The sequence below is a fragment of the Xiphophorus couchianus genome, chromosome 1, assembly GCF_001444195.1.
Source record: "Xiphophorus couchianus chromosome 1, X_couchianus-1.0, whole genome shotgun sequence".
NCBI lineage: Eukaryota > Metazoa > Chordata > Actinopteri > Cyprinodontiformes > Poeciliidae > Xiphophorus > Xiphophorus couchianus.
In genome coordinates this window covers 15,162,627-15,173,839 of record NC_040228.1, presented here as the reverse complement: position 1 = coordinate 15,173,839, position 11,213 = coordinate 15,162,627, and the positions used below count along the sequence as shown (strand labels likewise).

The following is an 11,213-nucleotide window of genomic DNA, read 5'->3' as shown; positions in this document are numbered from 1 at the left end:
TTGATAGATTAGGAGGCTGATTTCTGAAGATAAATATAACTTAATATAGTGTCATATGACTATGCCACATCAAACATGATGCCTTAAAAGAACTCACTCTGTGTTGCAAAGGTCAAGAAAATTTATTACAAGCTTGCATTACAAACACTCGTCATTGATTCCACACCTTAAATATGCCACAAAAAACCTGAGTGCTCAAATTATTTTGTTTTTAAAGTAGTCTTCAAACTTTCTATCAAAGAAGAGATTGCCTAATTAGATTGACGTCATAGATACATATAATCTGTTACAACTGGATATGTTTTGGATTAATTTGCATTAATAGTTGTGTTACTGTAATTAGCAAACTGAATACACAAATATAACATTAACACTTTTTTCTAGTTTCCAAAAACAATCCGATTGTGAAAAGTCCATAATTTAATAACCCTGAGTAACATTTGGTACAGGCAGTTCCTCTCAGAGGTTCCTTGGCTTCTCCTTTTATCAAAAAGCAAAGTTGCACACAAAGCATGTTCTGTTGACTTTGTCTAACAAAACACAAAACATTGCTGCAGACCGAGGACTTGCAAATGTACCATAAGTCCGTCATTCACCACAAGCCAAGCGTGCAGACTTAGCACTTTCAGTTATAAATGTCCGTAATGAGGGTCAAAAACGTTTTGGAGTGTCGGAAACTTGGAAAAAGCCAAGTTGGTAGATGCTACATGTTGCAGGAGAGGTGGGAACTGGGTAGGCAATTAGAAAACAAACATCACTCAGGAATGACAATATGAATGCCACCATAATGATGTATGTGTTGGTCCTAATATTCCTCATTGAGGCATGGACCCCTGAAGGTGTGTTGTGGTACCACAATGTTATTAGTAGACTGTACATGTTGTGAGGTGAAGCCTCCATGGACAATTTGAAGTCAACACCTCATCTTGTTGTGTTTATCTGTACATGGTCTGTGACAGTTATTAAGTGGATGGATGAATGGTTGGATGGCAGGACAAAATGTTCCCCACCAGAACATTCTCCAAACCACCACACATAAGTTCCTTACGTAAGCCAACCACATGATAGAAATTAAAAGGTGATTCATCAGAGCAGGGAGTCATCTTCCTTTTGTTCCTCTGTAGTCACATGACTATTGTTGGCCCCTTGTTTTGTCTCTTTTAGGTCCTTTGGATATAACAACTTATTATAATTTAACGATGATACTGATGAAATTTTTGATTGTATATGTCTCATTTACAGTACAGGCTATTGGCTGTTTATTTAGTATTCAGTTACCATAAAGCTTTTCACCAAGTATACATTGGTAAGATCCCCAAGAAAAAAGACGTGTCTTTAAAACTGCAGCTCAAGCAGACACAGTAGTGCAAAAGCAAAAGACTCACCAGGCTTGAGATGTAGAAAATCTAATGATGTTTAAATGCAAACATCATTAGGAATAACATAATTTTGTGCCTAAGATGTCAAAAAGTGTTTAGAAATATCATGACCTTCCAGTGGATCACAGTTTCTGTTGGAGCCAAAGTTCAAATCCATTCATGAAATTTGTCAGATGTTCGCTCCCAAAGTTGTTTAGCACCGACTTTCTCTCGTTACAGAAATCAGAGTCACCGTTATCTCACTGTTTTATTTATTTTGTGTGGCCATATCACAGTGAAATTTTATCTGGCTGACTCAGCGTTTGCTGGAGGATTTTTTGGACCCTTTAGGTTTTTTCTCATCTTCTTTTTCCAGTTCTTGTCTTTTCTTCTCTCTCTTTTTCTCCTCTTTGGCCTCCTTGTACTTCCAGACGGGCGGCTCCAGGTAGCCCTTCTGCCTCTTCTTCTTTTGCTCCTTTTTTGGTGTGGGCTCCCCAGACTTTGTCACTTCAATCTTAGGAATGCAACCCGAGGGGAATATGCTGTTCCTGTGTGCCATGCTGCGGGGGATGAAACTTCTGATGCCGCCTGATGGCATGCTCTCCCTGCGCTCTGCCTCCTGGCAGCAGGATGTCAGAGAGACAGAGGTGGCGGACAAAGCTGTTGGAGACGCTGAAGTGATGGATCCGTTGCTGTGGGACACAGTGCTCTCCTCCAGCTCTTTGCTGCTGTGCTTTTCAAGCAGTTCTGGTACGGCGTACCGTCTCTTGCCGATTTCAGGGGGACTAGTGGGGCAAAGCGGCCGGGAACCGGTAACTACCAGGGGGCTGTGAATGCTTGTAGTTATCCGAACCATATGATCCATAACCCCGTTGTCTTGGGGGTCATGAGGGAAGCTAAAAGAAAGGCTTTCTTTTAAGCGCTGTCTCAACTTCTGATTGGTTGATTTTGGGGCAGTGGTCTTTTCCACCAGCTGTTTCAGTTCAGGCCACTCAGGCTTGTAGCTTTCACAGAACTGCCCGGCAACAGGGTGAGCCTGCAGGCGTCGTATTCTGTTCAGTGTCTCAAACCGTCCAGTCCGAAGGACCCAGTCCTTAAGCCCTCTGCCTTGGACCAGGTCCACCGCATGTATGTCTGCACCTGTGCAACAAAAAGGATGGAAAACAAAGGAAAGCTGTAAAAACAACAACATGAAAATGGGTCTACAGGATGTATTGAAACTAAACAGCTTTCATCAGTATAACAACACCACCATGTGGTTGCTTTAGTCGTGCAAATGGCTGTGTGGCATAACTTGGAACAAATCAGGTAATTTCATTGTATGGGGGAAGTTGGTATACAAGGACTTGGAAAATGAGTCACAGCCTCTTAAGCTTTGTCATAATTTCTCAGTTTATATCTCAAAATGGATAAAGTAGGAGTTTTACTTTTTTAAAACCTTAAAAGATACAGTGTCCATTTGTATTCCTCGAGTCAATACTTTGTAGAGCAGCGCTTTGGTTCGATCACTGATGCAAATCATGGATTATTTCTCTACCAGATTTACCCATCCATCGTCTGACTTGTTTTTTATTCTCAAACGGTTCAAGTTCAGTTGGATTGAACTGAGAGAATCTGTGAATGTTAACATAGATTCAAAAGCATTCCAGTATTGCTCTGGCGTCATGTTTAAAGGGTTTCCTCCAGGGCCACTCTATTTATGAGCTGCATGACTTCTAGAAAATTGTTGCACTGGATTTTGCTGATGGACATCAGAGTAAATAGCACACCACAATTTTCAGATTTCCGGTTAAAAAATACACTAAAACAATCTTCTGTCCACTGTGTTTTGTTGAATTGGCCTGTCACATAGAATACAAATAAAGCGGTTGTAATATGAAAAAAAATAGGAAAAAGTCAAAGTGGTATAAATACTTTTGTTATTGTTTGCAGACTAGAACAATGATCTGCATTAACTGAGGTCATTTAATGCAGATCACTATTGACAACTATATGTCAATAGTTGTCATATAGTTAATTTAACTTAATGTTGCACATGAAAACAGTCAAAGGATTTTTAAAATTTGTTTTAAAGTGAGCTGATCTTTGATGTGAATGATCAGAAATTAAAATTGTCTTGGATTTGTTTTGCATTTTTCCTGTAGCAAGTTCTGTGGAATAATATTTTCTTTCTAAACTTTTCAGTCAATGTTATCTTAAATAGAATACAAATAGAAATGTATTATTGTCCTATTCTAAATGTGTCCATACAGGTCAGACTAATCTAATCCCTGCAGCCTGCAGAGAGTACAGATTAGTTCCCAGATCAGGTAAACTGGTTTGACCTGTGTATCCAATGAAACACAGCATTTTAATCTTAGCTGTCTTTTATCGCAGAGTGCACATTTTAAGACTCCTACTATCATTTTTTTTTTGTTGTTGTTTTTAGACAATCCATTTAAAGTTAATTTTGACTTTCTGTGCGCTCTCGGCTCATACGGTTAAGGCCGCACTCTAAAGTGCGTCTAAATCGGGTATTGCCTTGCTAAACTTACCGTGCATCAGCAGGGCGGTCACACAGTCCTCTCGCCCCTGCAGGCCTGCCTTGATGAGGGCCGTGAAGCCACGAGGGTCTCTGAGCTCAGTCTCCACACCAGAATAGTAGTTCAGGATGTAGTTTAGGATGGTGATGAATCCTAAGGTGAGAGACAAAAGGATGATTTTGTTTGTATTCTCAAAAGGATTGAAGGCCTCGGGTTAATCATGTGTGGCTGGGATTTTCCCACATACCGGCCTGTGCAGCTATCATGAGAGCAGTGTTGCCATCATTGTCTTGGTGGTTGATGTCTATGAATGGACATTTGTGCAGGAGGGTGACGATGTCCACAAAACCCTTGGACACAGCTAGCATCAGTCCATTCTGGTGCAGATAAAACATAAATCAAAAATATTTATCATATTGTACGCTAAAAGTAATACATAATTTATTTGTCGCTTGCTTATGCACCCTGCCATTGATGTCTAGCTCCATGGCCTCCTCCTTGGTGACCCCTCTCTCCAGGATGTTGCTGAGGGAAATGGGGTCGTTCCTGGAACAGGCCTCATATAGCGTTTTCGGTGGCTCCCTATAGACTGTATCTTGTTCGTAGTCGGGAAGCACCGAGTCGTCAGAGAGTATGCTGCCTGAGTCAGAGTCATCCAGGAGGACCTCTTCGTCATTCGATGGGCCAGGACCCAGGTGTGGGTCATCGGCTGCAGCTGCCATCTTGGCCCCTTCAGTCAGGGATTACACTTGGGGGTCACATGAGCCATACCTTAAAGAAAATTCTATATAAGCTGGATTTTTTTTTCCCACCACAACCACATGCTACAAGAAAGACATGAGGTAGCTACAGTATGACTTCATCCCCATAACAGGAAATGTTCTTTACAAAAACTCGCAATTGTTGTAAGGCATATACAATTACAACACTGATATAAGACATTTTTATCAAACAGCTTGACACCAAAAAGGAAGTGCATAATATTATTTTGTTATTTTAGTATATGCTTTTGTTTTGGTCACATCTTTTTTCATTTTTTTGAGTTCAGATAATGGTGCAGAGAAAGGTAAAGAGGATTAATTGGAGGTGCCATAGCGTTTTGTACCAAATTCCCAACCCAGGAGAAAAGACAAAGATATTTGAAAAGTCTTAAATTGTGTTTTTCTTTTGGAGCAGTGGCAAAAAAAAAAAAAATATATATATATATATAGTCCCTCTAAAGGGAACTTACTTCCCTTTAGACTGACTATATATGCCTTCTCTTTGGCTCCTTTTCACAGTTTCAGTTGTTTTAAATATTTTAACCAGTCGTAACTTTTTAACTGTCTTTCAGACTAGATATTGACAAATGCAGGTGTTCCTGCCAATGCAGGAAATGAGAGGGAAGCATGGGTGGCTGGGTTAAAATTTTATTTTTGGAAGAAAAAAATACAAAAATCGCATAGTTTAAGGTTGATCAGAAAAGCATGACCAAGCAGAACCAAATAAACTCAGATAAAACTGAAGCAAAATGCTGTGGGAAGTCAACTACTAAGAAATGCTAAGAGTCATGTTTGCCTAGAAAAGTTGTTTTCAGGATGGACTTCTATCTGCTTTTGGTTTGCAGAAAAAAATATGGGCTCCTGGAGTGGAAATGCACCTATAGATATGACAAGGAAGTTCTGGAGTGTAAATATAATTGTCCTACTAAATAATTATAACCAATAAAAACCTAAGAAATGATAGGCAGCAGTAAAGATTAAAATTATGAGTTCTTACATGAAAGAAAACAATTTCTGCACATCTCAAGTGGTACTGAGATTTAGTAATCATTCTATTTCCTCTTGCCTGGTGTTTGATGTTGATGTGCCATACTAAGAATAGACATCTCACACTGTAAGACTCACACCTACTATGTTAAATAGATCTGTGACCTGAAGATATGATGGCTAAAGAGGATGATGAGCTTTACCTCACCTTAGCCCTCCTGTCACAGCGGCTGATCTCTAAGTTTCTGATTTACACCGAGCATAGCATGAAATGCATATCTGTTTATTTTCTACACAGCAAGGACAAAAGAAATTACTGATTTCTGTACTTAAACATTAACTGAAGCATGAATGGAAAGAATAATGTAGACCTGAGGACATTTTGCCCGTGAAACCAATGTGAATGAAGACATAGTGGGAGGAGGGGACTGGGATGAAAAAGGCCATATGGAGCTGGAAGCAATGGGAGGCCAGTTTAGTAGCAGCATGTGTCATTGTCTCTTAACAGAGTCACACAGCTCTGCAGAACAAGACATTGTGATTCTTGCTTTTGTTTGTATGTCTGATCAATTCCAATTTGGAGTATTCAGAAAGAAAGACAAAACAAGTAAAGTCCCCATAAGTCAATGGTTCATTGATAAATAAACTTACATTTCAACTGCTGGCTTATAAAAAGCATTTCTGACCTTGACTCTGCCTAAATAGAGCTTCTCAGCATCCAGTTTTCACGAACGCAAGTTCATGAAAATTATTGTTGCACTTTAATTCTGACTCAGCTTCCTGCTGAGCAACACAATTGGACCAAACTTGTGCCTCTGCATCTTAATAAACAGGAGATTCCTCAGTCGCTTTCAAAATGCAAAATACTGCATGAACCAAAAAAGAATTAAAACTTTATAAGACAAAAAATTAAGATCTCACCCAAAGGATTCCAGCCATGGTTCAGTCCTCTTCTTCTTCTTCTTCTTTTGTCGTGGATTTTAATTTTTTTCCTCGGGTGTTAAACCATCTTCTGTCCACTGTTGTTGTTTGTACACAGCAGCGACTGGTTAAGGTTACGTTCCCCAACCAGAACACAACTTCTGCCTCCTCCCTCCCTCCATTGCTCCTGCCGGCCACTTGGGTTGCCTCATCACCCTGGTCCCAACATAGACTCCGCTGTCCTAAGTCAGGCAACGTGCTCTCTGCCTCTCATCCTGATTACAGAAGATTTGCGGATTAAGAGAAAGACACAGACAGAAGCCAACCTTGTTCCCCCTGCTATCAGTTTGTTGAGTTATTCTGCTCTTTCTCTCATCTTCTTGACTCTCTCACAGACTCTGCCTGTCCACAGCTCTGAGCTGCCCGTCTGTTGTGTGACAGAAAACCTTGCTTGTTGTCCAAAAAAAAAAAAAAAGTGTTCTGACTGAATCATTAAGGCTATGGGTCTGTAAAAAAACAAAAAACAGCAGAATAGCCCCACCAACCTGAAAAATACAGGTTTATTCAGTGAAATAGGAGAAAAAAAATGTTTCTGATAAAAATCAATTTGCTGGGGCATCAAAAATTAGTCAGCCAGAGGGCCTCAGGGGTAAATGCTCCCATAGCAGGGATGATGCAGTCTGTGTGCACACACTGCAGAGTCCAGAGCCTTACATGAAGGTAAAAGCTTTAGTTAAACCTTCGCAGCTTTCTGTGATATTTATACATTTTAAAACAATTATTTAACTTAATCTTTCCTCTTGTGCTTTTAAAAGGATTAGTGTTATGTGGACTGAAGCCATGCGGAGAGAAATGTTGTATTAATAAGTTTATTCATAGCATAAATGACTCTTTGTCCCAAAGGTCATGTAGAAAGATTAACCCTTATATTGTAAGGGAACAAGGCCAAACTAAGACTGCTTGTGTATGTTATCATAGTCTGTGTTATCCAATACCTTGTCTCTGTTTGAGGGAATGTGACTGCCCCCTCCTGATCAAACTAGAGAATGCAATGCTTGTACATGAGCCCAGTTTTTACAAAATACGCTCACGGGCCAATTTATTATGTGCACCTTTTCAATTGCTTGTTAGGGAAAAGGAGAAAGGTCGAAAGATGATCGAAAAGCAACATCAGCTCATAGCTAGAAGACTGTGTTTAACCTCGAAGTAGATGAGCTGCAACATCAAAAGACGACAATGGCTGCAACGCTTGGTGGATCAAAAAAGGAAACTGAAGCTACATTTGAAAGTGGGTCTCTAAATATTAGGCAGCAACAATTTAAAAATACATCACCTGGTTTGAGTCACTCAATGGCTGCTGGAGATAAGCATTAGTGTCACCACTTGGCAAAACTACAAGGATAAAGCGGTACAGACAACGGATGGATGGATTACCTGGTTTGACGAGTTTTGATTTCAGATGGAGTCAGAACTTGGTACAAACATGAAAGCATGGCTCCATCCTGCCATGTACTGACGGTTCATAATGGTGGGGGTAGAGTATTAGTGTGTCTTACCTCACTGCTACCCGGACCACGTACATCCCTTCATGACCACAAAGTATCAATTTTCTCATGTATATTTCCAGCATAATAAAGCAAATCTCAGATCATCCCAAACAAGTTTCTTGGGTTCAATGCACTTCAATGGCCTGCACAGTCATCAGATCTAAATGCTAATGCAGATCTTTAGTATGTGGCGCAACAGGAAATGGATACTTATTGGACAAGTATCCATTGACATATGTTGACATGTCAAAAATATTTCAGATGCCTTGTTTGCTGAATTTTAACTGTTCTGTATCACCTTTAATGAACATACAATCTCAGAAATGTAAATTCATCTTTGCAATGTATCTAGATAAAAAAATAACACATCACCTCATATAGTAGCTGTTTGAGTCTTTATGAGTATTTTTGATCACAGCCATCCAGTGGTGACACAGACTAAGTTCTCTAAACTTGGAAAGCCGCATGCATTTTCTTTTTACCCAGAACGCTACCCTTTTGGCTGCAAACTGAGGGATTACCTCCACAACATCACACCAACCTGACCCATTACTCAAAAGGTGATGATCTATGTTTAGACACAAGAACCTCAGCTGAGTCCCTGCTGATGTGAAACTCAGGAAGAGTGGAAAGCGGGGACGTCTAGGGGGGGGCAAAGATTAAAGCGCCAGGGACCAAAACAGAAATAAAATTGACAGGAAATATCAGGGGAGTCTGTTTGGCACAGCAGGGCGGGGGGTTTAGGATGTCTTTCTCCATGGAGAACCTTTTAGACATGCCAGAATAAGCATGCTGACCAACCAGATGAGGGCAGCATTGCTCATTCTGCACACACTGTGTTTGTTGATCCCAGAGCACAAAACTGTGTTAAATAATCACAGAACATTTGTATATGTACAGCATTTTATTCTGGGACACACCTAATGAAAGTAATCAGATTTTCTTTTTAGGGTCTTGAGCTTTGTTTTCTTTATTCTTTAAATTCTTCCCAGGGACGTTCACTCACCACTTCAAAAGGCTGCTTTTCTTCTCCCCAGACACCCTGGTACCCAGCCGAAGTCAGATGAGGAGCAAAAGAACTTTAAAGAGACTTGGGACAAAGTGAACTAAGTTTAGCCAGCTTAGTGACTGATTGTATGGACAGACATGTGCTCAGCTAATATTAGACTGCTGGCAGTCTCTTCGGGCCGGTCTTAGCAGTGAATCGCTCAGACTCTGGGGGTCTATCATTTCCATCTATGTGACTGACGACAGATCCTCTTCACGCTGTGTTTTCTGAAACCCTCCAAAAGGAATCAGGTGAATGAAAGGAAGCAGGAAGGAAGCAGAGCTGAAGTCGCTCATGTAGGACAAGGAGGTCTGGGCTGATGTGTGGGAGGATTTAATAAAGAGAAATTGATGTTGCCGTCTTGTGCTTTGTTCAGGCTGTCTGGAAAGTTTGTAGCAAGTTTGATAATATAAACAAGAGCATAACACTGCAAAAGGAGATTCCTTATATTAATGAAAAAAGCTTTATTTTGGTCTAAATATACTCAAAAAAAATGTCTCAGTATTTACTGCAGGAAAAGCAGATTTCAAACGACTGATTGAGCTAAACCAGTCAAGACTAAAATTAGTCTTTCAAAATCAAGCACAAAGATACTATTCAACATCAAAGTTTCAATATTTATTATGGTAGAGAGCATATTCCATATTACTAGCTGAACTCAACAATATGTCTCTTTTATTTTTTTATGTGTCCTGTCTGTCAGCTTAAAAGAAACGTGATGGACACATTGACAAGAAAAAAAAGGGAAAAGAAAGGGAGAAAGTTGGGGGGAAAACATTTGAAGGGAAATAAGGAGATAAGACAAAGTCTGCTTCTAGAACTGTAGAAAGAGAGGGGGAAAAAAACTAAACAAACCCAGAACTGAGCTTCAAACATCCATCCTTTATCTACAGAGCATTTTTCTAACACATACTTTGTTGAGAGGACTGAATGCTCCTTAAGGGGTCCAAAGCCCAAGTCCCATAAGAAGAAAGGATATTTTGGGATTAGGACTAAGGTGTGAATTAAGGTTAGGTTAGCTCTGGGGTTAGGCATGTACTAGGAATAGCTTAGGATAAAGATCACGTTACTGAACTGAATGAAAAATGAATTGCAGTCAATGCAAAGTTAATACAATACAATACAGACCCTCTGTAAAAGCAAAGTGCATGACAAGTGGCTGGTTTTTCCTGGGCTAATGCTAAGTCCTTGTGACGATAGAAAGATATACTATCTGTGGGTGTGTGTGTTTGTTGGTGTGTGTACCTGATTGTCTTTGACTGACACAGCAGCCAATCCGGGGAGTACTTGACGTCCTGTCCAGACTCACATGATACTGAAGACTTTCACTGGCAAGATAAAAATACATTTAGAAGGTGTTTTAGAGAAATAGTTTTGTCATAATCACAGGATGTGTGGTAAAATAATTTGCTAAATGGTGCCACTGATCATAAAATGTGTTGCATTCGCATCTTGCTGAAAACAATCTAAGACAATTTAAAGGTTGAAACTAAAAATGTCTAGTTTCGCTGCAACTACATATTTCTAAGAAGTTCAAACTGCTCGTTTCTTACCCCTAAATTTAAAACATGTTATTATGAAACACTCCGCTGGCTGCCAGAATTATGTTCTGCATCTTCTCCATACCCACAGAAACTTCAGAAATAAGATAAGTGCTCAGAAATTTCTTTTGGTTTTCAGCATTATGTTGTTGAAGAAAGTAATATCATGAGTACTGTGTGATTATCTTTATCTTTTAATGTAAAACTATTGCTGATGTTGCATAAATGTGTGCACATTGTGCTTCTCAAATTCTTCACCCTATTATCAATGTAGGATCTTTCACTTAAGACAATTTGATTTGATTTCATAAAAAAAAAAAAAAAAACAGATTATTAATTTCTATTGATTACAAACCAGTGACTAAAGGACAGAGACAAATCTCAAGAGTTCAGCTTTACCAGCCATTTGATAAATGGAAATACAATATATAAATAACAATAGATAAAAAATATAGAAAATATGGAAACCCTTTTGCGGAGAATGGTGGTGTGTCTGTATCAGTCTTGTCATGAAAAATCCAACTAATA

General features: G+C 39.5%; 1 protein-coding gene across 2 annotated transcripts; it reads right to left on the bottom strand.

Annotated features, from left to right (window-relative positions):
* Positions 1-106: 106 nt before the first annotated feature.
* Positions 107-7,365, bottom strand: ankrd33aa (ankyrin repeat domain 33Aa). Of its 2 annotated transcripts, XM_028016386.1 has the most exons (5): positions 6,550-7,365; positions 4,345-4,651; positions 4,128-4,257; positions 3,893-4,033; positions 107-2,498 (listed from the first exon to the last, which is right to left on the bottom strand). In XM_028016386.1, exons 2-5 carry the CDS (start codon positions 4,600-4,602, stop codon positions 1,675-1,677), a joined length of 1,353 nt encoding a protein of 450 aa, XP_027872187.1. In that variant the 5' UTR covers positions 4,603-4,651; positions 6,550-7,365; the 3' UTR covers positions 107-1,674. The 2 variants fall into 2 exon arrangements, with proteins under 2 accessions (XP_027872187.1, XP_027872261.1); XM_028016460.1 differs by lacking the exon at positions 6,550-7,365 and having other exon boundaries at positions 4,345-5,029.
* Positions 7,366-11,213: the final 3,848 nt, after the last annotated feature.